The 21,678-nt window shown below is 42.1% G+C and overlaps 1 protein-coding gene across 1 annotated transcript in view; it reads right to left on the bottom strand.

Annotated features, from left to right (window-relative positions):
- Positions 1–583: 583 nt before the first annotated feature.
- Positions 584–21,678, bottom strand: part of USH2A (usherin) — a 578,278-nt gene continuing 557,183 nt past the window's right edge. The window contains exons 65-71 of the mRNA XM_065401740.1: positions 18,323–18,561; positions 16,148–16,365; positions 12,445–12,621; positions 10,689–10,772; positions 5,800–6,044; positions 1,456–1,680; positions 584–673 (exon numbers count right to left, since the gene is read on the bottom strand). Of these exons, the coding sequence (XP_065257812.1) occupies positions 584–673; positions 1,456–1,680; positions 5,800–6,044; positions 10,689–10,772; positions 12,445–12,621; positions 16,148–16,365; positions 18,323–18,561 (1,278 nt within the window). The remainder of the gene's footprint in view (positions 674–1,455; positions 1,681–5,799; positions 6,045–10,688; positions 10,773–12,444; positions 12,622–16,147; positions 16,366–18,322; positions 18,562–21,678) is intronic.

Genomic DNA, 21,678 nt, shown 5'->3' with positions numbered 1-21,678 from the left:
TTCCTCCTTTGTTGTCTTAATTAAAGTGAGCAAACTGGGTTGTAATGCTCTTAAGAACAGATCTAAATGTATTCTACACTTTTATATACTTCTGGTTGACCAAAACCCTTTTTTCCCCACTGATGATACATTTCCCACCACAGTATAATATAATGAAACATGATTAAAATTTCAGGATTAGGTATGTGCAGCTGTTAAAAGTAAGTGTTTGTGAAACTTCTCTGTATACTATATGGCTATTTAAGGTCTCGCCAGTACTGTGACACAACGTTGTACATACAATAGGACATTCTTCTCACCTTCCCCTTTTGAAATATTACTGTACAATATTTGCAATAAATATTTAACACTGATCTATATGTAGAGAGCACATTTACAATATATAACTCTATTCTTGGCTGTTATAACAGTACTCCTAGAAAATGTATTCGTATTGCTAAAGTTCCAGTAGGCACACTTTTTACAACATACTCCCCAAACTGTTACATTAGAAATGAATTTCTACATGTTAAATTGAACAAAACAAAGATTTTGTGCTCCTTAGCTGCTTGGGGTTGGCTGTGGTACTTACTCCAAATAGGTATCACAACTGGGTGTCAGTGAAGGTTGTATGTTCTTTAGTTACTGTACTGAAGCCTTTGATGGCATTCACAAGGTCTTCGTCATCCACATACTAGGGGAGAAAAAAAACCCAGCAAGTGATTTGGCTAATAAGTAAAAAGTTAGAGAACTATAAATACTGACCTAGTCATAGAACAACGAAACCAGAAATAACTGTGATTTGTCGTTCAAAAGAAAATAGACTTGCTACACGCACAGTCACAATACTTGACTGCATTATCAAACTGATTCTCACTAAGACCTTGTCTAGACACAGCTTTTATACTGATTTAACTATTTTGTTGAGGGGATGTGATTTTATGATGGTATAGTTAATTCCCATAAATTTAGGTGAATAACCTGTACTGCTATAAGCACCTTTACAGTGGTAGAATTGCGTCCACTCCAGGGGATTGTACTGCTTTAATTATATCAGTTTAGAAATTGCATGAAAGCCACATAACCAATAGATTACTGAAACCACTCGAGGAATGTCACGTTTTCGCTGTAGTTATGTGCAAGAAGGAATAAAATGTCGAGTGTATACAGTAGTTTAACTGTGCAAAATAGTTAATGGATAACATTTCCAAAAGCACCTTTTCTGAAAGTGAGACCTTGGCTCATGAATCACAGTGACTTAGCTGCTTCTGAAAATAGGATTTAGGCTAGTCATTAGGACCCAGAGCCTCAAAGGTATTTAGGCAAGTAGCTCTTATTACCTTTGAGGATCTGGGCCTAGATGCTTTTGGAAATTTTGCCCAGGATCTTGGTAAATGTTCAGTTACTAAGATAATGCCAAATGTGCATGCATTCATGGCTAACTCATGGAATTGTAGAACTAGAATAAGAACTTACCGAACCACTATCATGACCATGTATAATGGTATCCCACACAGAATCTTCTATTAGGGACTTCTTGTCATAGACATTGATAAGTTGACTGACACTGCGATGTAAAGAACCTTGGGAGTAGGTACAACTCATCTGGCTTTGACTTGGTATCTGTAGAACGGAAGTACTTCGGTTGCTACGATTACTCAAAGGAGAGCTGGGTCCTGGAATTTTTGTATCTGATAGTCCCTAGGAATATTGGAATAAAAAGGATGTGCTTATGAAAGGTTTACATGAAAAATGTAATAGATTAACATTTCAGCTCAAATAAATTTCTGTTGCAAAATAAAGCTCTTGAAAATAACTAATTTTGTAGTAGAAGCCATAGTAGTAAAGTAACATGTTAATGGTAGAGGTTTTTAGGCTGATAACAGAACATCATTATCACTAGCTCCAGCTATTGTTCCCTGTGGAAACAATGGCTTGCTGCAATGCGGTTTAACAAGGTGATCTCTTGAAGATCTCTTGTTAAGCATGCAATTGAAACGCGTCACCACAGTAATTGCCATTCCATTTTAGAACCAGGAAATACACAACCGATGCAACACTTGCAAGGTTAGGAAGCACCTGGCTTATCTGGCAGGGGACAATACCTAGCAATTTTAGCAACTAGCTTTTCAGAAAATGTTTTGGGAACTTGTGTAACTATGCTGTCCCTATCCACCATTTGACCTTTCTCGCTTTCCAAAAAGCTGTGTAAAACAAATTATATGTTAAATGGACAAGTAGAGCCCCAAATGGTTTTTCTAACATACTGTAGTGTGTGTGTTTCAGTAACACACAGCTATGTACTTGCTTTATTATACACTTTAAAGTAGCAGCTATACACCACTTTGGCTCATCTATCTCAGAATTTTCAACTGCTAACAGTTGTGCAGTAATAAAACATGCACCATGCAAGAAATTCTCATGCAAAACACTTCAGTTAATTACAGGTTTGGTTGCCACAGCACACAGGTTGCATACTCGCTTAACTATACCTCAAAATGCATCGTGTAACTTTTTAGAGTAACACTACTTGCGGACTCGGACATCTCGGCAATAGAATCAAACTGAGATTAAAAAGGGAGGAGAGTTGTTAAGAGCACTGCTACATTAGCCCAGGTGCTGTGACAAGTGTTTTATTCTGTGGTTAGATTACACTGTAAATGGTCAGAGCTATACTGATTTACACCAGTTGAGAATCTGGGCCATTGTACTCAACTACAGGGCAATGGAATGATTTTTACAATAAAAACTCATGGCAGTTGAAAACTAATTTGTTGGTCTCTCTAAGGCAGGTTTCACTTGTAGTATTTGTACAGGACAGCAGAGGATGAAAGTTCCAAATTCAAGTCAGTAATTGAGTTTTGTGAAAACCTGCACTGTATGCGGTGTGACCTTGAAAGTGATGATAAAACAAAAATGAATCCCTCCCTCTACAGCATCTATAGCCCTTTCCTAGCAGTTCAGACTAAAATGTGTGTGCAGACATAAGCACTGCAAAGCCTTACCTTATCTCTGCTCTGTGATACTTGTGAAGATGAGATGACAGGAACTTGTAAAGGAGTTGCAATAGGATGCTGATGGCAGGGATGATCAATTAAAGAGGTTTTCTGCATTTTTAAAGCATTGTAGGTGGAGAATATAAAGGGGGTAAATATACGAGTGTGTAGAAGACAAGGAGTTAAACAAAAGGGACAGTATCTTTAATTTTCCCAAGGAGAAATTGGATATAAGGCACTTTTTTTTTCCAATTTAAATTTCTGCCATTTGTTTAGCCAAAGAGGAGCCACAATTATATTGTTGAAACTGATGGCACAATGTGCGCTATAGCAGCTTGTGGAATTAATACAGATCTGAATGACTTATTTCAAGCTGTTGACATGTCTGCTTGTACATTGAGAAAAATGAGAAAAAATAGTGGGGAAGAGGTTGTAACGAGAGGAGTGATTTAATGGTCTTTAGAACCCAGGAAGTCTGGCTCCTCAGTACTTATCTTCTTCATCACAGGATTTTCTGTGGGTATGTTGCTTTCTTCCTCAGTTTCCATCCTAAAATGGGCATTCTACTAACCTTCCTCAGTAGGTTGTTTTATATAATTCCTAACTAATGTTCACAAGTATTATTGGACTCCTTTCCTCAGCTCCAAGCGACTATTGTGACATGTGACTCCATGGCAAGCTAGGCTATTTTCAAGTCTCACTTTGTATTTCAAAAGCTAAATTACGATTATTATTTTTAACAGTTCCTCATTTAGCCTTTTGTAATTGTCATTAAGAGTTGCCACACAATGTTTCTAAGGCAAGCAGCCCCAGACTCAAGGGGGTCCTTCTGAAAACAGACACATTTTACTTTAAGGTACCCACTTGGCCACCTAGCTCAACACCACTCCATGAGGAGCCAGAACACTCACAGACCCTTAAGGGGCTACATAAAGATCTAAACTGGCAGCTTAATGGGTTGTTAACATAATTCTTTAAATAAGGACATAAGACATGAGAGCAGCATGCTTACTAATCAGTGGTGTTGCGCCTGACAAACTGAGCAGCTGTGGCAGGTGAGGGCTACTGTTCCCTGATGAAGGGCACAAGATGGCTGGGTGAATCCATAGAAATACCACCCTTCCTCTTTCCAATCTGACAACCAAGCTCCTGGAAGGCAGGGTTCTTAACAATTTTTGCTTATACTCGTACATGCTAAACAGTGAAGAATGTGTTAAAGCCCCCAATTCAACTTTTACACCGGAAAATACAATTGCAGCAGGCCCAAGCAGCCCTCAAAGAAAGATGCGAAGCAAGAGGGAGCAGGGGATAGGAACGGGCACAAACATGCTTTTGGTTGCTATAATTATCTAGGATTTTATACGGTCATCTATCACCATGGTATCTGAGGAGTCTATATGTGTCAGCAGGGTTTAAAATGCTGTGGTTTTGCATTCACTGAAGTCAGTGGCAAAACTCCCATTGACATTGAGTGCTGGATCAAGCCCATAGTTTGTAGAATTGTACTCAGTCACTTGAAATAATGGGAAACTAGTGAGCACTATTCTAATATTTATTCCTTTTGCCTGAGAACTAATTTACATAATGGGGCAACTCCTCAGCTAGTATAAATAAGAGTGACAGACTAACGATTTCCTGAATGAACTTCACTGAATTAAGTTAAACCTTATTGAATTAGTTTTCATTGTATTAAAATGCAAATATGTATGGTGAGATTGTATGGAATTTATTTAGTAGGAAGACTAATGCAGTCTCTGGAAGGTAGGAGGAAGTCCAAAGGTCTTTTTGGAATGATATGTGTGAAGTGGATTTCCTTAGAAAGAGCTTGAGCAAATTCTCCCCCTAGTTCAAATTCGGTTCTCCAGGGTCCAAGAGACAAAGAAAGGTGTGTGGGATAAATAACTTGAGTTTGTTTACACTGACTCAGAGGCTTCTTCCTGATCCAGCAAATGGACAGGACCCCAGCTCCACAGAGGGCCCCAATCTTCAGGGTAAGGGTGGAAGGCTGTCAGAATCCATGTTAGGATTGGGGTGGACTCTGGTAAGCTTGTTAGCATGTCTGTAGGGTTTTTTTTTTTTAATATGTTTTCACCTTAGGAATAAAGTAGGCTTGCAAAGGAAGTGCTATGCAGGAAGTTATAACTTTACAATCAGTCTCTGAAGAGAGAGCGAGCAGGTGTGCTTGGGCAACCTGTCTGTGCTGGGAAATACAAAGGGAACAGCACAGCCTGGGAATACCCGGTCAGAAGGGGGAGAGAGACTGGTCTCTACCCAGAAAAGCAACGGTTGTGGAGCTAGAAACCAAGAGTTGGTGCCTTTACTGGTCCACTATGGGGAAATACAGGTTTAGCTGCCCTGAACTGTGACAATAAGCATAGCTTGACTGAGTCAGTGGGGCTATATTGATTTACAGCAGCTAAGGATCTGGCCCTATCAGTGTATCGATACCTGAAGAGTGACCTCCCCAATAATACAATAAAGCTAAAGATGTCCTACCCCTGTGTCATTTAAGGAATTAAACACATCTCAGTCTTCCTACCACATTCATCACTGAGGTATCTGACCAAGAAAAAAACCCAGCCAAGTTCTGTTGCTTATTTGAACGGTAGTCACCACTTACTCCCAATTTACAGCTTGGCTCTTTTTCTGGGTTTTGTAGTTTTCAGATCTTTCACGTGAAGCAATATGCACCTTTTCCCTCTTACTATATTTAAATTGTAAGTTAATGCCCTTAGACTGCACCATTATCCTTTGTAACATATGTTCCATTGCAATAACTCTCTGTACAATAAAAATACACATTATTGTGCTTTGCATGACATACCATGTGTGTGTCTCCTGGTGAATATACAGTCATTGGTGATGTCCGCTTTTGGAGTGGAACTAAGGGAGGCCTTTCTCTTGCATATGGTTGTTTTTTTATTTTTCTTCGTAGAATCAAGGATAGAAAAATAGCTAAGAGGATCAAACCTAGAACTGCCATTAATATCACAAACCACAGTTCAGTATAAAATTTTGCATATTTAGTCTCTGCTTCATCCTTTTCTCCAGGAGTTGTTAATATAGGACCTGTATAATCCAGGGAGGTAAAAGGGAAAGATTATTTTAGAAAGCAGTTTAGTCATAGATCGTCCCCTTATTTTATAATATATTAGAAAGACGTCTGAAGCAGTTTGTCACATTGTGCTTATTTGCACTTATGTTCAAGGTGGTGTAATGGTTCAATATGCTAGTGGGCTGTAATAAAAAGCTTACTGCACTCAAGAGACCATGCTTAAAGTTCTGGCATTGCTGCCTGGGTTGGAAATCACCATTGCACTAGCATCTCCTAAGAAAGAGGAGGGGGGAATTCGAAAAAGGTTGATCAAAGTAACCTTGAACAGTTGAAACAATGATGGGTAATTTCAGAGAGGTGCAGACAGAATGTTTTCTGCAGCATGACAGCCCCGAAGCAGTTGCTACTGTGGACACTGCAGCACTGATTATAAAACAATAAAGCCATAAAAAGAGGCCAAATAAAATAAAAAGCGTAGGACAGGGACATGAAAAAGATACGCAAAGTGTTTCATTGTTCCTTCCAATACATGGTGCACATTACTGCACAGCTTAGAAAAATCAATCACTGGGGGCGGGGGGGAATGCATTGTAGCTTTGCAGGATATTCAGCAATGCATCCAAAAATGGCTGAGTGTGCTAGAGTCCTAGAAACAAAAACAGAAGAGAGGTGACGTCTTTGCCACAAAGCCACGTCTAGGTTATAAAAAATATATACATTGTTTATTTGCCACCCCTCAACATGAAGGAGATCTGGCCAAGTAAATGAAATTCGGTGTCAACATTGTGTCTAACAAAACAAAATATATTTGGCTCTAAAGTCCTATTTCAGCTTTGGTTCAAAGACATTTAAGGGGTTTTCACACTGTGATTATCTTATACCCCATTTCTGGTTCAGGAAGCAAGGTTTTAATGCAATCTGACAATCTCCTCCACTCTTCTAGTAGATTAAAAATTAATCCACTGCTCCTCCACACCTGCATATTGAGACTGGCCCACACTGATGGCTTAATACTAACTTGGATGTGGCTCTCAGAGAAAACTAACATCAGCACTTGTGGAAAGGGATCTTAGCTATGGGCCAACAACGGGTACCCATGGCAATTTAATTGTTTACATCTGCCAGGGCTCTGCTTCCAGGAATTTCCATTGTCTCTTCTTAGAAACCTGCTGTGGTGATTTGCTTTAATCTGATCTGTCTCGTGGATGATATGTCTGAGATATAACTAGTGGTCAAAAAAGAAAAGATGTTTGGCTGCATAAGGAAAGGGATGAAGAATAATATGGGAAGTATAATGCCTTTATACAAATCCATACTACAGCCTCATCTGAAGTGCTGTGTGCAGTACTAGGATATTGCACAATTGGGGGAGGGGGTTCAGAGAAAGGTGACGAGTGATTAGGTACATGGAAAAATTCTCACAGAAAGAAAGGCTGAAACGATAGGGATTGTTTACCTTACAAAGGAAATGAATACGTGGGGACATGATACAAGTATATAAACTAATGAACGGTCTAGAGAAGGAAAACGGGGAGCTACTGTTCTCCCTGCCACACAACAAAGGGGACATCCAATGAAATTCAACAGTGGGAAATTCCAAACTGAAAAAAGGAAATACTTTTCACATGATGCACAATTAGGCTGTGGAACCCACTGCCACAGGATGTTGTTGAGGTTAAGAACATAAGATTCAAAAAGGGAGTGGACATTTATATAGATATCAAGAACATAAAGAGTTATAATGCTTATTGCTAAAAAGGTTTTTAAAGGAATATTAAAACTTTGTATTTCAGGTTTTAAGCCAATCTCTGTCAGAGATCAGGATGAGACCTAAAATGGGGGGACAGATTACTCCACCTCTGCCTACTGTCGGGTTCTTACATCTTCCTCTGTCGTTGGCCACCGCTGGAGACAGGCCTAAATTAGGTCTATACCTATGTTCCTAGGTATCTAACAGCAGCAAAACCTCTGTATTTGGATGCTCTTTGGGCAGGCCAGGGCCCTGACCCTGCTCTCCTCAGAGTGAAAGACAAAACTTCCATTGATTTCAACAAGATCAGGCCCTGTGTCAACATCCCTCTTCCTCAGCTGAAGCCTGGAAAGCTCAAGTTTCAGCCTATTTATTACATAAGAACATAAGGCCATACTGGGTCAGACCAAAGGTCCATCAAGCCCAGTATCCTGTCCTCTGACAGTGGCCAATGGCAGGTGCCCCAATGGGAATGAACAGACAGGTTATCATCAAGTGATCCATGCCCTGTTATCCAATCCCAGCTTCTGGCAAACAGAGGCTAGGGACACCATTCCTGCCCATCCTGGCTAATAGTCATTGATGGACATACCTTCCATGAATCTATCTAGCTCCCTTTTGAACCCCGTCATAATATTGGCCTTCACAACACCCTCTGGCAAGGAGTTCCAGAGGTTGATAGTGCATTGCGTGAAAAAATATTTTCTTGTGTTTGTTTTAAAACTGCTACCTATTAATTTCATTTGGTGGCCCCTTGTTCTTGTATTATGAGAAGGAGTAAATAACACTTCCTTATGTACTTTCTCTATACCACTTATGATTTTATAGACCTCTATCATATCCCCCCCCTTAGTCGCCTCTTTTCCAAGCTGAAAAGTCCCAGTCTTATTAATCTCTCCTCATACAGAAGCCGTTCTATACCCCTAATCATTTTTGTTGCCCTTTTCTGAACCTTTTCTAATTCCAATATATCTTTTTTGAGATGGGGTGATCACATCTGCACGTGTAGTCAAGGTGTGGGGAAACCATGGGTTTATATGATATTTTCGGTCTTAGTATCTATCCCTTTCCTGATGGTTCCCAACATTCTGTTCGCTTTTTTGACTGCCGTGGCACACTGAGTGGATGATTTCAGAGACCTATCCACAATGACTCCAAGATCTCTTTCTTGAGTGGTAACAGCTAATTTAGACCCCATCATTGTATATGTATAGTTAGGATTATGGTTTCCAATGTGCATTACTTTGCATTTATCAACATTGAATTTCATCTGCTATTTTGTTGCCCAGTCACCCAGTTTTGTGAGATCCTTTTGTAGCTCTTCGCAGTCTGCCTGGGACTTAACTATCTTGAGTAGTTTTGTATCATCTGCAAATTGTGCCACCTCACTGTTTACCCCTTTTTCCAGATCGTTTATGAATATGTTAAATAGGACTGGGCCCAGTACAGATCCCAGAGGGACACCACTATTTACCTCTCTCCATTCTGAAAACTGACCAGTTATTCCTACCCTTTGTTTCCTATCTTTTAACCAGTTACCAATCCATGAGAGAACCTTCCCTCTTATCCCACGACTGCTTATTTTGCTTAAGAGCCTTTGATGCGGGATCTTGTCAAAGACTTTCTGAAAATCTAAATACACTATATTCACGGGATCTCCTTTGTCCGCATGCTTGTTGACCTCCTCAAAGAATTCTAGTAGATTGGTGAGGCATGATTTCCCTTTACAAAAAACATGTTGACTATTTCCCAACAAATTATGTTCATCTATGTGTCTGACAATTTTGTTCTTTACGATAGTTTCAACCAATTTGCCTGGTACTGAAGTGAGGCTTACTGGCCTGTAGTTGCCAGGGTCACAGCTCTGGAGCCCTTTTTAAAAATTGGCGTCACATTAGCTACCCTCCAGTCATTTGGTACAGAAGCTGATTTAAATGATAGGCCACAGATGACAGTTAGTAGTCCTGCAATTTCACATTTGAGTTCCTTCAGAACTCTTGGGTGAATACCATCAGATCCTGGAGACTTATTACTGTTTAGTTTATCAATTTGTTCCAAAACCACCTCTAATGACACCTCAATTTGGGACAGTTCCTCAGATCTATCATCCAAAAAAATGGCTCAGGTTTGGAAATCTCGCTCACATCCTCAACAGTGAAGACCGATGCAAAGAATTCATTTAGTTTCTCTGCAATGGCCTTATCGTCTTTGAGTGCTCCTTTAGCTTCTCGATCATCTAGTGGCCCCACTGGTTGTTTAGCAGGCTTTCTGCTTCTGATGTATTAAAAAAATTTTTTTGCTATTACTTTTGGAGTCTTCGGCTAGCTGTTCTTCAAATTCTTTTTTGGTCTTTCTAATTATAGAACTATTGTGATGTCACCACCCCATTCCAGTCCTCCAAAGAGACCTGCAACCAAGAGAGGGGTCAGGACTTGATCTTTCTAAGGTTTAACAAAAAGAAACTCACCGCCAAAGCATGTAGCATTTACAAAAAACCATGAAGCTGTTCCTTTAAATTCTAAAGGGCCCAAAGGGTTTTGATTTGCTTTGTATTTCAGCTTTAACACAGGCAGTAAGATACCATCCCTATCGTCGTGCTGATGTACATTGTTAGCAGGTTTTGCATTTGTTTGATTTTTTGGTGGGAGGGAAAGAACTGTGTGTGAAATTCTCATTAGTTTAAAAAAACTCCAACACAGCACCTGCTTCAATAAAGAGAAACTTCCTGAATGAATTCAGCTGGCGATAAAGACACATTAGACACATACCTTAATGCTTCAAGAAACAATTTGGGCCAGATCAATAACTTCTATTTCCAAATCTGATCTGATCCAGTATGTGTTACACCTAATTGCTCAACACAAATTCACACATTAGTAGGAGCTAGGTAACGTCTCTACGTGTTTACCAAGTCCAGTAGCAGTGCTGTATTTGATCACTGGTGTGATGGCACTCCCTTCATCGGTGGTACAGGTTACTTGAAAGAAAAAGGCTGAATAAAAAAGGCAAAATACAGAGTTACGAATCTCAAATGGGACTATCAAAATGCTTTGGCCCTGATCCTCCAACAAGATCTGCTAATGTGCACTGCTGCATTCAGGCATAATCAGAATGGGACTCCCCACAGGCACAACAGTCAACACTAGTGGATCCTAATATAGTACTGAAGCCTGATTATCCACTAATATTCAGATATTAAACTGTATATTACAGTGGTATTGTTAGTAGTTATTGTTATATTCCCCTATAACCCCCCATTATCGCATGCTCATAACTTTCCAAATCTGACAGTCAATTTTTAAAGAAACTTCGAGAAAAACCCTCAGCCCTGTTTATTATAATGGGAAGATACAAAACCCCCAAACAAACCCTTCCCATCATTAAATAAATAAACGTTTTGAATAGGGGTTATAGCAAAAAAGGTTGAAGTTTGAAAGCTGAAATCTAGCTGAGCCATAATTTCCTCACGGGCTAGTGATTTTGCTTGGTTTGAGGAATTGTTTGATTACATTAGGAGCATTTGAAAATGGCAGTGGTCTTTATCAAGTCACAAGGTGAGATGAACTGTGCCCACATGCGCAGCTAGCAAGCAAATACATTAGAGAAGGTCATACTAAAACTTGTCAAAAGACAGCTGGACAAAGTTGGTGGGGCAAGGGACTACTGTGCTGGACGAAGTTTTGTCCAGCTGCTGCCATACTTTCTGCACACATTGCCCAGCACAGTAGCCCCTTGCCCCACCAAATTGTGTTATTGGGAATGATTTCTGTAGCTTAAGCATCGATTTAGATTGGCGGTGACTATACTTCCTTGGAAAGCACTTTGAGCATCATCACAATATAAAGCATCTTAATCAGGAAGATTTTCTCAGGCCTATGGCACTTTATCAAAAGCAGCATAGTTCCAGTAGAATCCATGCAGCCAACGAAAGGAGCAGGTACAGATGCAATGTGGATGTGATGACCTTCTATGGTATAAGGGCTCTCTTCCCTGTGGATCCCAAATATCCGCAAGGCTGGGAGGATATGCCTTCTACCCGCTTCCGTGATTCATCCAGGGCTCAGTCCTGCAAGGTGTTGAGCACGCTAGCCCAATCCAGCAAAATACATAAGCATGTGGTTAACTCTAAGCATGTGAACAGTCCCATTGACTTCAGCAAGACTACTGATGTGCTTAATGTTAAGCATGTGTCGGATTGGGCTAATGTGCTCAGCACCTTACAGAATCGAGCCCTGAAAGGGTCATGGTGGGGGTAGAGAGCACATCATATCTTTGTCCACTCCTCCTTTTGAGAGGAAGATCTGTAGTAAACTCCAGGAGGGCAGCCTCACAGTGTTTCCTGGCCATCCCCACCCATCCCATGGAATTGGTAGAATTTATTCCAGAAACATAATCAATTCCCCTCACCCGCCCCTGTACCTCAAATAACCACTGTTCCTATAAAACACAGTAGGTACTAAAATGGTTTTGATGGAAAACTGCATTCAATCATCAGGATAAAGAGTACCTTACTAAGCATACACCATCAGCTTTTCAAGGAAACTAGAAGTCTAAAGAGACATTCCACTGATGAGCATTGGCTGGCCGACTTTGTAAAATTTAACATGTAATAAAACTAGATAAACACAGTCCTTAAGCTATAGAAATGGGAAACTGAAACTGACTTTTGTCAGATGTCCTTGGTAAATACAGCATGATGTCAAAGCCACTATAGACACGGTGGGCTCCCTCAGTTAACACATACTCCTTCAGCTGTCCGTTCAGTAGGAAAGTGTGACTCCAGTCTAGGTAGATCATGGATAAATTGCTGACAACAGAAAATGGAGCTTTGTACTGAGGTACTGGGGGGGAAAAAAAAGGAAACAGCTCATTTATAAATTGTAGGCATCTCACTGGGTTGCACAAAATAAATGCATCAAATAAGTAGTGTAACAGGCTTTCTCACATACATACCCCCGTATGGAAAAAAAACAAGGAGACTGCACTTGCATTATCACACTGAAATATATTGTATCTACATCCTAAGTGAAACCCACAAGGAAAATTAGTAAAATTCAAGCGTAAGCTCCTTGGAGCAGGGAGTGTCTTTTATAATGGGCTAGATTCGGGGGTACAGGCACCATTGTAATACAATGCCTCGTATAATGGGCTAGATTCGGGGGTACAGGCACCATTGTAATACATAATAATAAAATGGCTTCCAAAAATTAAGGATCAAGACATAAAAAATTCAACACAAGGAATGAGTTATATTCTATCAGCTGCACTGGTAAAACTCTACTGGAGTTAATAGGGTTACACCGTGTAACAGGCCAAGACCATGTTCTGTTAAATAACAAGACTGGCACCAGGGCTTAAAGTGGTATGAAAAAAATGTGTTGCAGGGTGGGAGGGAGTGGGATGGCCTGTCATCTTCTACAGAAATGAAAACACTGGCTGTGCCCTGGCTCCCCCCCAATATAATTTTTGCTCCCAGTGTTTCACCTCTGCTCCTCCTGGGGCACATCATCCTTTCCCCCAGACAGAGTGGGGAGGAGCTGCTGCTGGGCTCTTTCTGCTCCCACCTCTTTCTTCCACAGAGAGGAGGGTGAGAGAGCTCTGCCTGGGTCTGCAACTGCTCTGATTGGCTGCTTACATCCTAGGGAGGCAGGCAAGCAGGGGTGGCAGGTTTGTATAATTTTTGGTGGTGACCAGAACGGGTCCAAGTCCCCCTCCATGAGGGGGTTTGGGGTGTGGGAGGGGGCTCAGGGCTAGGGCAGAGGGTTGGGGTGTGGGGGTGAAGGCTGGGGATGTGGGGTTCATGGTGCAAGAGGGGGCTCAGAGCTGGGACAGAGGGCTCTGGCTGGGAGTGCAGGCTCTGGGGTGGGGGCTGGGGATGAGGAGTTTGGGGTGCAGGTAGGCTGCCCCCGGGGCTGGGGCCAGAGAGGAGGACTCCACAGTCCTCTCCCCGCCGGCAGCAGCGAACTCTGTGATAGGTGCTCCCCTTTCCCTACCGCCCCCCACCCTGGCAACACACTTTCCCTGCATGACTGTCACTGCATGTGCTCCTAGGGCCCCTCTCAGGTCCAGGAAGCCCCCTCACTTCCCCTGAGGTGGGTTCTGGGTGGGGCTGCCATCACGTATGCCCCTCCTCCCGGCCGGCGAGGGAGCGCAGCGCGGAGTGGCAGGGCAACCGCCTGCTGCCCAGGGTGCAGGCAGGGACGCTCCGGGGGGGCAGGCAGGGCTGGGGGAGAGACCCGGCCCAGAACATTGGTGGAGCTGGGCCCCCAGGCCCTGAATATTGCTGGAGCGTGCGCACCATGGGTCCATATAACTCGCCGCCCATGCAGGCAAGTATCCAATCCTAAGGGGTTTTCACCCCAGGCAGGACTGAAATGAGCACCCTTCAGCGACCTGGCTGGAGCTATTGGAATTTTATTTGTTGGATCTAGGACGCCTTTCAGCCAGGTGTACTTTAAGCACTGACTGGCACACAAGGTTCCTATCCATGGAGACACCACTGGTTAGTGTCTCCTGGATGGTAATATAATTGGCTCCTGTTTTGTTGCATTTTTCCTCTCATTTAACAGGTAAAGTATCTTTATTACTATTAACTATAATTGGAGGCTATTTTTCATATCAAATCAATATTTATTGCAACTAAGCCCAAAGCACTAGCTGAAGTTAATATATTTGTTCTCCAAACCAAACTGCTTTGAGAGTGAATTATGTCCTTTTGGCATCCATTCATTTTTAAAGCTTTTTCTTGAACCATTAGTTTATTTTCAGAGATAGTTAAAAAGCCTTACAAACAGCAATTCAAGTACAATAATTCACTGCCCTGACTAATCAATCAGTAGTGCAGTACATTAGTATATCATCAAGTCCCGGTTCCCAAATATTGTCTTCGATGAAAGCAACTTCACATACGTAATGCAGACATGTTAATTTGTTATGCTTTTGGCACTGTACTTACAACAAAGAATGCCAATAAACCATTGCCTCCTTTTTTAATGAAATGTTTTAGGTCTTCCTAATGAAGGAGACACAATGAACCACAGTGAATGCAAAGATTTTAGTGGCTTGGAGAGGTTGATGTGGAAGGAATACATCAATATTGTAATTAACTTACTAATGCATAGCACTGCTCTCTACTAGATCAAATCAGTACTGTTCAGTTGAATATCATAGGCTCTGTACTGCTGAGAGCTAAGGGAGATTCTCCTTTAGCTCAAGTGGCAGAAACCTATGCTTCTGGAGGAAGAGAATGTAAATTCAATCTCCAGTGTCACAGTGGAGTTCAGAATGGCTGTAGTGTGCAGCATAAGGAAAACTGTGAAGTTCCTTGAACTTTATTGCAACACATTAGTGGGATTGTATAGAAGTTTCATGATTTATTGGATTAGGTTTTAATAATTGACTACTGAGTTACTATTGATGTAAACAGGATTTTAAGTTTTTGAGCCAGAGTATGCCAAGGAAATTTACTCTGCCAGGTTACAGCGTACAGATTGCCAAGACAAAATACCCATCGTATTCCTTATGTGAATATTCTGGATATGATCCTATACTTACAAAAAAGCAAACAAACCACCAACCCAAAACCCCAAACAACACCCTCCCTCCCATTTTTAGGAAGATGTTAAACTACTACAAATTCAGCGTAGATTAACCTAGACTGTAAGCACAATGCCTATGTATTAAATTGCTACGTAAATCTCCAAGAATGCCTAAAGCACTGTATATGAATGCTTAATAATAAGGAATTCTTCATGTCATTTTTAAAGATGCTAGACCTCATGAATGGTCCAATTCTGAAAGCACTACTGCAGGCAAAATCCTGTGAACTTCAGTGGAAGTTTTGCCTGCACAAAGCCTGCAGGATCAGCCCCCCCCAAACCCACACAGCCCTCTTCTAAAATTTCTGCCCCCGCTTTATTTTGTTTGCTCCAATCATTATTACACCCTGCCTACCACTTTACTGGGCATATTTCTTTTTATTAAACTGTTGCCTTGTTAGGATGCATTAATGAAAAATATGACATACTTAATACTTCCCACTGAACAGAATTCATAATGGAAGGACAAGGAGCTTAAACTAAGAAAAGAAAAAGTTAGGCTAGATGCCAGGAAAGCTGGTCTGACCAGTAAGAGCAATCAAACAGTGGATTAGACTTCCCAGAAGTGGGTGGCTGAGACATAATTACTGGGGATGTTAAGAACAGTTTTGGAAGGATGCTAGTGGGAATGATGTAGTTAGTTCCGTGAAATGGATGGGAACAGACTAAATGATCCACATGTTTTTTCCTGGAGCTATACAGTTCCACAGATTAGAAAGATGGGTATTTCAGACTCATGAATTGCTCTGTGTGGTCACTGTATACTCACACTCCTTCTTGGTAGTAAAGCTGGTCCATTCGGAAGCACTGCTGCCTACAGAATTGTAAGACACCACTCTCATGTTGTAGACTGTGTAAGGCTGAAGATCACTCACATTGGAATTCTGATCTTTACCTGTATACTTCACTTCAATTGGTCCAGGGTTACAGGTCTTTGCCTGTATTTGTAAATGTGGAGGGCAAGCAGTGTACATGTGGAGTTCATAGCTAGAGAAAAAGATTGACATTTTGATGAAAGTCTTATAAGAGGAACAAACAAACGATCAGTGAGCACTGTTTCACTCTGGCTGCTAGATATCTGGTTACTAGTTAATAGGATGGACGTCAGCTTCATTGCTTTTGGGCACTCTAAATCCCATTCAATCTCTAATGCTTTGGTCCTGATTTTAGGGTGATGACCTCTAATCCCATGCCCACAAACAATTATGCTTGTAGTTCGACACCTACAATATTGTGCCTACAACGAAACTGTGGATGTTCTCACATCTAACTGCTTGCGCCTGCAAATTAAGTAGTTAAATCTAGCTACCTATCTTTAGTATTTATAAGATATCTATATCTGTGATGCCAGTTACTCTCTCAACTTATTGCTGGTGCAAAACAGCAAGTGCAACTATTTGTTGTTGCACAATTGCGCTTGCCTTATTAAGATCCTGGTGAAAATCAGGCCGAGACATTAATCCCTGCTATGCCTTAGCAGGGCTGCATTTCAAGTCCATTCTGGGAGAATATAAACGTGCAATGTCATTACTTAAAAACTTTCTGTCACACACATACCATGCAGCTGCCATCTTGGGTTTGGATTCATGGCATGCTGAAGATGAGGGAATATGCTGTCCCACTCTGAGCAGGAACAGGTGACCGTTTTAGGAGCATGTTGCTAGTTCCAGTAACTGCTTAAGAACTGAACTTCAGTACAGTACACAACATTGTCCTGAAAACTGGACATTTTGTGGAAGGACTCAACAGGACAGCCCATAGGTGAATCCATACCTAGGCACAGGTAGGGTGACCAGATGTCCCAATTTTTGGGTCTTTTTCTTATATAGGCTCCTATTACCCCCCGTCCCGATTTTTCACACTTGCTGTCTGGTCACCCTAGGCACAGGGGATTTGAGGAAGTGGGTGCTGGTGGAAGAGCCACATGAACAGCTTTACATTTAATTTTGGTCTAAGTAGGTTTTCCGCTGGCAGAATGGCAGCAGTTTTTTGCTTCTCGTTAATTCATATTTCATTGATGGTTAAAGATGATTTTTCACTGGTTCTGTTGATTAAGCTTGCTGCAGGGCACTTGGGGAGTGGGGCAAGACAGGATATTGTACATGAACCTGCCATTTCTATCCAAAATACACAATAGAATCATCCGGTTTCTGGTGTGAGTACACTCATGCTGCTGTAAAATACAGATTAATTTAGAATAGTACAATTCACTTAGTCTGAGGCTACCAATGAAAACCACTCAGAAGCATCAAGTGCTGCTGCCTGCTTAGGGCTTGACCCTCTACTCGGTGAACTCAGTGGAAAAACTCCTAATGACTCAAATGGGATAGGAACGGGCCCTTATTGAGTGGGCTTGCTGCATGGAAAAATTTACACTCGCTCTCCATAGACTGCACTGGCAACTGATTGGCTTCAAGGTGCAAATGAAGGTGTTGACTTTGATTTATAAAACATTCTGTGCTTTGGTCCTGTCTAGTCCAGAGAGCACTGCTTTTTCTCCTACCCCCCCTCCCCCCCGCCTCACAACAGTTGATTTCTATGGCTTTTGCTAACAGTCTCTCTATGTGAGTGGCAGAGATAGGAAGTTTTCCATTGAGGACCCTGACTCCGGAATTCACTTCCCTTATTGCTCCAGCAAAATCCAAGTTTATTAACATTTAGGACACACTGCAAGGTTCCTCTGCCTGTACAATGTTTTGCTTGAGAGAAGATGCCCAAGGAGGGCAAGCACCTGTTGGGAGGATTTCTTCTGCGTGGAATGTACACCAATTTGGAGATCATCATCATAATTTACAAATATATAAAAGCATACTAAAAACAGGGCATGAGATTATCTAAAATGACTAGAGGACTTAGCCACACAACTCCCAATGATCTAAATGGAAATTGTGTGTCTAAATCTCTTAGCTGGCTTTGAAAATCTAAATCAGATTGTGAATCTTACCTTTCCACAATGCCATTCGGTGACCGAGGTTCATTCCACTGGAAAAAAGCTGTTCTTGAGGTTATGGTATGTATATGTGGAGGGGGCTGTTGAGAGGGTGGTGCTGGTTGAGTGGTTAGTTGGGCGACTGGTCCTTTGGTGCAACAGTTGAAACATGTGCAGGCCTCTACGCCAACAGAGTAGGTGGTGAAAGGTTTAAGTCCATGTATTGTTTGCTGGGTGGCAGTCCCTTCAGACAACTGTAAAAGGCAAGAGAGAACTTTACACAGCACAGGACACTGTAAATGCTAAGTCGGATTCGTTAAATGTTTTAAGTGGTAGGATCGTTGACTTGGTGTGTCCAGGGATTTGACCTTATCTTTCATTATCTAGTCAGACAGGGTGAAATTCACCCAGTGCAGTGGGTCTTTACAGGGCCTTCCCCATTGTTTAAGTCCTGTGATGGACTGCACTCGTGAAGCAGCTATGCACAAACGCCTCTACATCCCTACGTGCAGCGTTATAAGGATCACACTGCTGGCCCTGAAAAGTTGGTGGGCATTGTCAAAGGATGACAGGCAGATGACAGAATGAGGAGCAATGGTCTCAAGTTGCAGTAGGGGAGGTCTAGGTTGGATATTAGGAAACACTATTTCACTAGGAGGGTGGTGAAGCACTGGAATGGGTTACCTAGGGAGGTGGTGGAATCTCTATCCTTAGAGGTTTTTAAGGCCCAGCTTGACAAAGCCCTGACTGGGATGATTTAGTTGGGGTTGGTCCGGCTTTGAGCAGGGGGCTGGAATAGATGACCTCCTGAGGTCTCTTCCAATTCTAATCTTCTGTGATTCTATGAATGTCCAGGAGACCTTTGCATACACAGACTCAGTGACCCTAATATCCTGCACAAGTGGCACAGAAGGGACATGTCCTCTATTTCAGCCCATAGGAAACCCTCTCAGCAAAACTGAATCCATCAACCTTTAAAGAGAAACTGAATTAAATAGCACAAAGAAATGTGTGTGGATAGGAACTGTGTGGAAAGTAATGGCAGCAAATAACTAAGGAAAAAGCAAACCATGCTGCTTCCTGGAGCTGCTATTTCTCCAATTCACTGCGGTCATTTGTGGGTATGGTTTCCAGATCCAAAGAAATCAAACAGCATGTAGAAAAAAGCAATTTCAAACACAGTAACCACCTGCTGGGTGATTAAGCAAGGCAAATGGCACAGGCCACAGAGTCCCAGGGTGGACAGCAAGGAAACAGAGCATCAAGACAAGACTGAAAGCACACAAAGTCAGAGTTTGATAATGCCTTCCACTCAGTGATGGAGAAGCAAGGCATCCCTGCAGGCACAGCAGCCACACAGCAGGTCTGAGGGGATGAGAAGAGAAAGACAAGAACATGCAGGCTGAAGTAGATATGGATCCAGCTGATCATCGTAAGAGGGATAAGGACAGGCCATGCAATCAGCAAACAGCAGATGGCTCACGCTCACAGACAGGAATGATGAGCAAGGAAGACGGTGTTCCCAGCCACTTCCATGCCAGATTAGACTGGGGTAGTTGGAGAATGGGCACATACTACTATAAAAGGTGAACAGAGTTAAGCCTTGACAGATGGTGACATAGACACAAAGGCATGGAGGAAGTTGAGCACAAGAAATGGGGTGTGTGAAGCATGGAGGTTCCCATTTGCCACTGAATTGCACAGCACTTGAGAGCTGATAATATCAGCCTTACTTTACTCAGACTTGTGTGGCATTTTGCCTTGGTTTGTGCAGTATGGCTCCAGGTACTCTTCACAACCTTTTACCCTGGCCCAAGGTCTGTGGTCACTGCTCTTTTTTGTTTTCAAGTCCAGCTAAACAATGCAGATTTCCTGACTTAGCGAAGTTACCTGGTTGTCTGGCTATTGGTTGGATGCTGCCTTGTAACAGGCCTCAGAGAAGAAACAGAGATGCTCCACAAACTCACTGAAACCTGCAGTGATCCCCTCGTCTGATGAGTCTCTTTTTGTGTATGGGGGAATGGGCATTAGATTGCAAAGTGAAAATCTACTCTTCCCCTTAGTCCAAGGGCCTTTGCATGCTAAGGAACAAGAAGACCCCATGGAGCACAGCTCTGAAGCACACAGGAGAGGGAAGAGGTCCAGAACCCTCCATGGGCTCCTCTGGTCCTGTCCACCACCCAGCTTGAGCCTCAGAACCACCCAGAGCCCACCATGTTTGGGCCTTCCATGGCCAGAGGGTGGGGCTGGATCTGCCATTTACATTGTCCTTTTCAATTATTTCCATGCCACACGTGGCTCCTTACATCTCCTTTAGAGCCAGGCCCCCCTGTTTAGCAGATTGCCTGTCTGGTCCCACATACGCGGACTCCAAACTCTCTAGCTGTTGCCTAAACAGTTGACTTACTGAGATTAAACTTCAGACCCAACCTGGGTACAGCAAAGAACTGAGACACTATGGATGGTGTTACCAGCTCAGACCAAAAGAAAGAAACGACTCATGTCAGATGGTCATTGGATGTTTTCAGCTCCTCAAGGCCCTAGGCCTTCTAGTGCTTTTTATACTTTTTAAGCAAAGGAACATGGAATTTTTAAAACCTAAAAGCTACTACTTTAAACAACATCATTACACTCCCAAAACTGCTTAAATAAGAACAATGATGACAATTAACAACTGGGTGCATGATTTCCCCCCGCAATGATATTTCTATTTTCTATGTGGAATCTAACAGACCACAAAAGACACTACACAGCACTTAATCTTTGTGGGGGGGCTATGCAGAGGGGAAGTTACCGTAGGGCTGAAAGGAGCAGATGAAGAAGAGAATCCTTAGACACCCTATATGCTGTACCTTTTCCAGATGCCCCTGGAGCTGGGATGGGGATGGTCACGGAAGGGGCTCCTATTGCATGCTAGAGACATGACATATGCACACCTTTGTCACATGTTAATTGTGAGACACACTGAAAGCCTCTTGCTGTCTTTCTACCAGTTCTTGTAACATTCTGTTGTAGGACTTACTGAGCTACTGGGGGACTGAAACAGTCTTAAATGCTATAAAATAACAATGTAGAGTTTATCAGTGCTTTCAGATGCATTTACAGTGGTCGTTATTATAAACTTTTCAGTTTTGCATTGGATAACCAGATAACATTACCGCACTGTTTGCAATATTCCTTGGTGTTTCCAGTACTTTGTATGCTACTACACAATATTATCCCTGTGCCAACTGGAAAGCGTTTCAGGGCAACCACCCTGGCCTTAAAATCCATAAATCAAAACACAGTAATGTCCAAAGGGAGCAGCTGTTTGGTCACCAGCTGTAATTTCTGTCTGATCTTTTTGGGCAAACAGATTTTTGGAAAGTTTG

The sequence above is a fragment of the Emys orbicularis genome, chromosome 3 (genome assembly GCF_028017835.1).
Source record: "Emys orbicularis isolate rEmyOrb1 chromosome 3, rEmyOrb1.hap1, whole genome shotgun sequence".
In the NCBI taxonomy this organism is placed as follows: Eukaryota; Metazoa; Chordata; order Testudines; family Emydidae; genus Emys; species Emys orbicularis.
The sequence above is the reverse complement of the archived record's forward strand: the minus strand, read 5'-3'. Positions and strand labels throughout refer to the sequence as shown.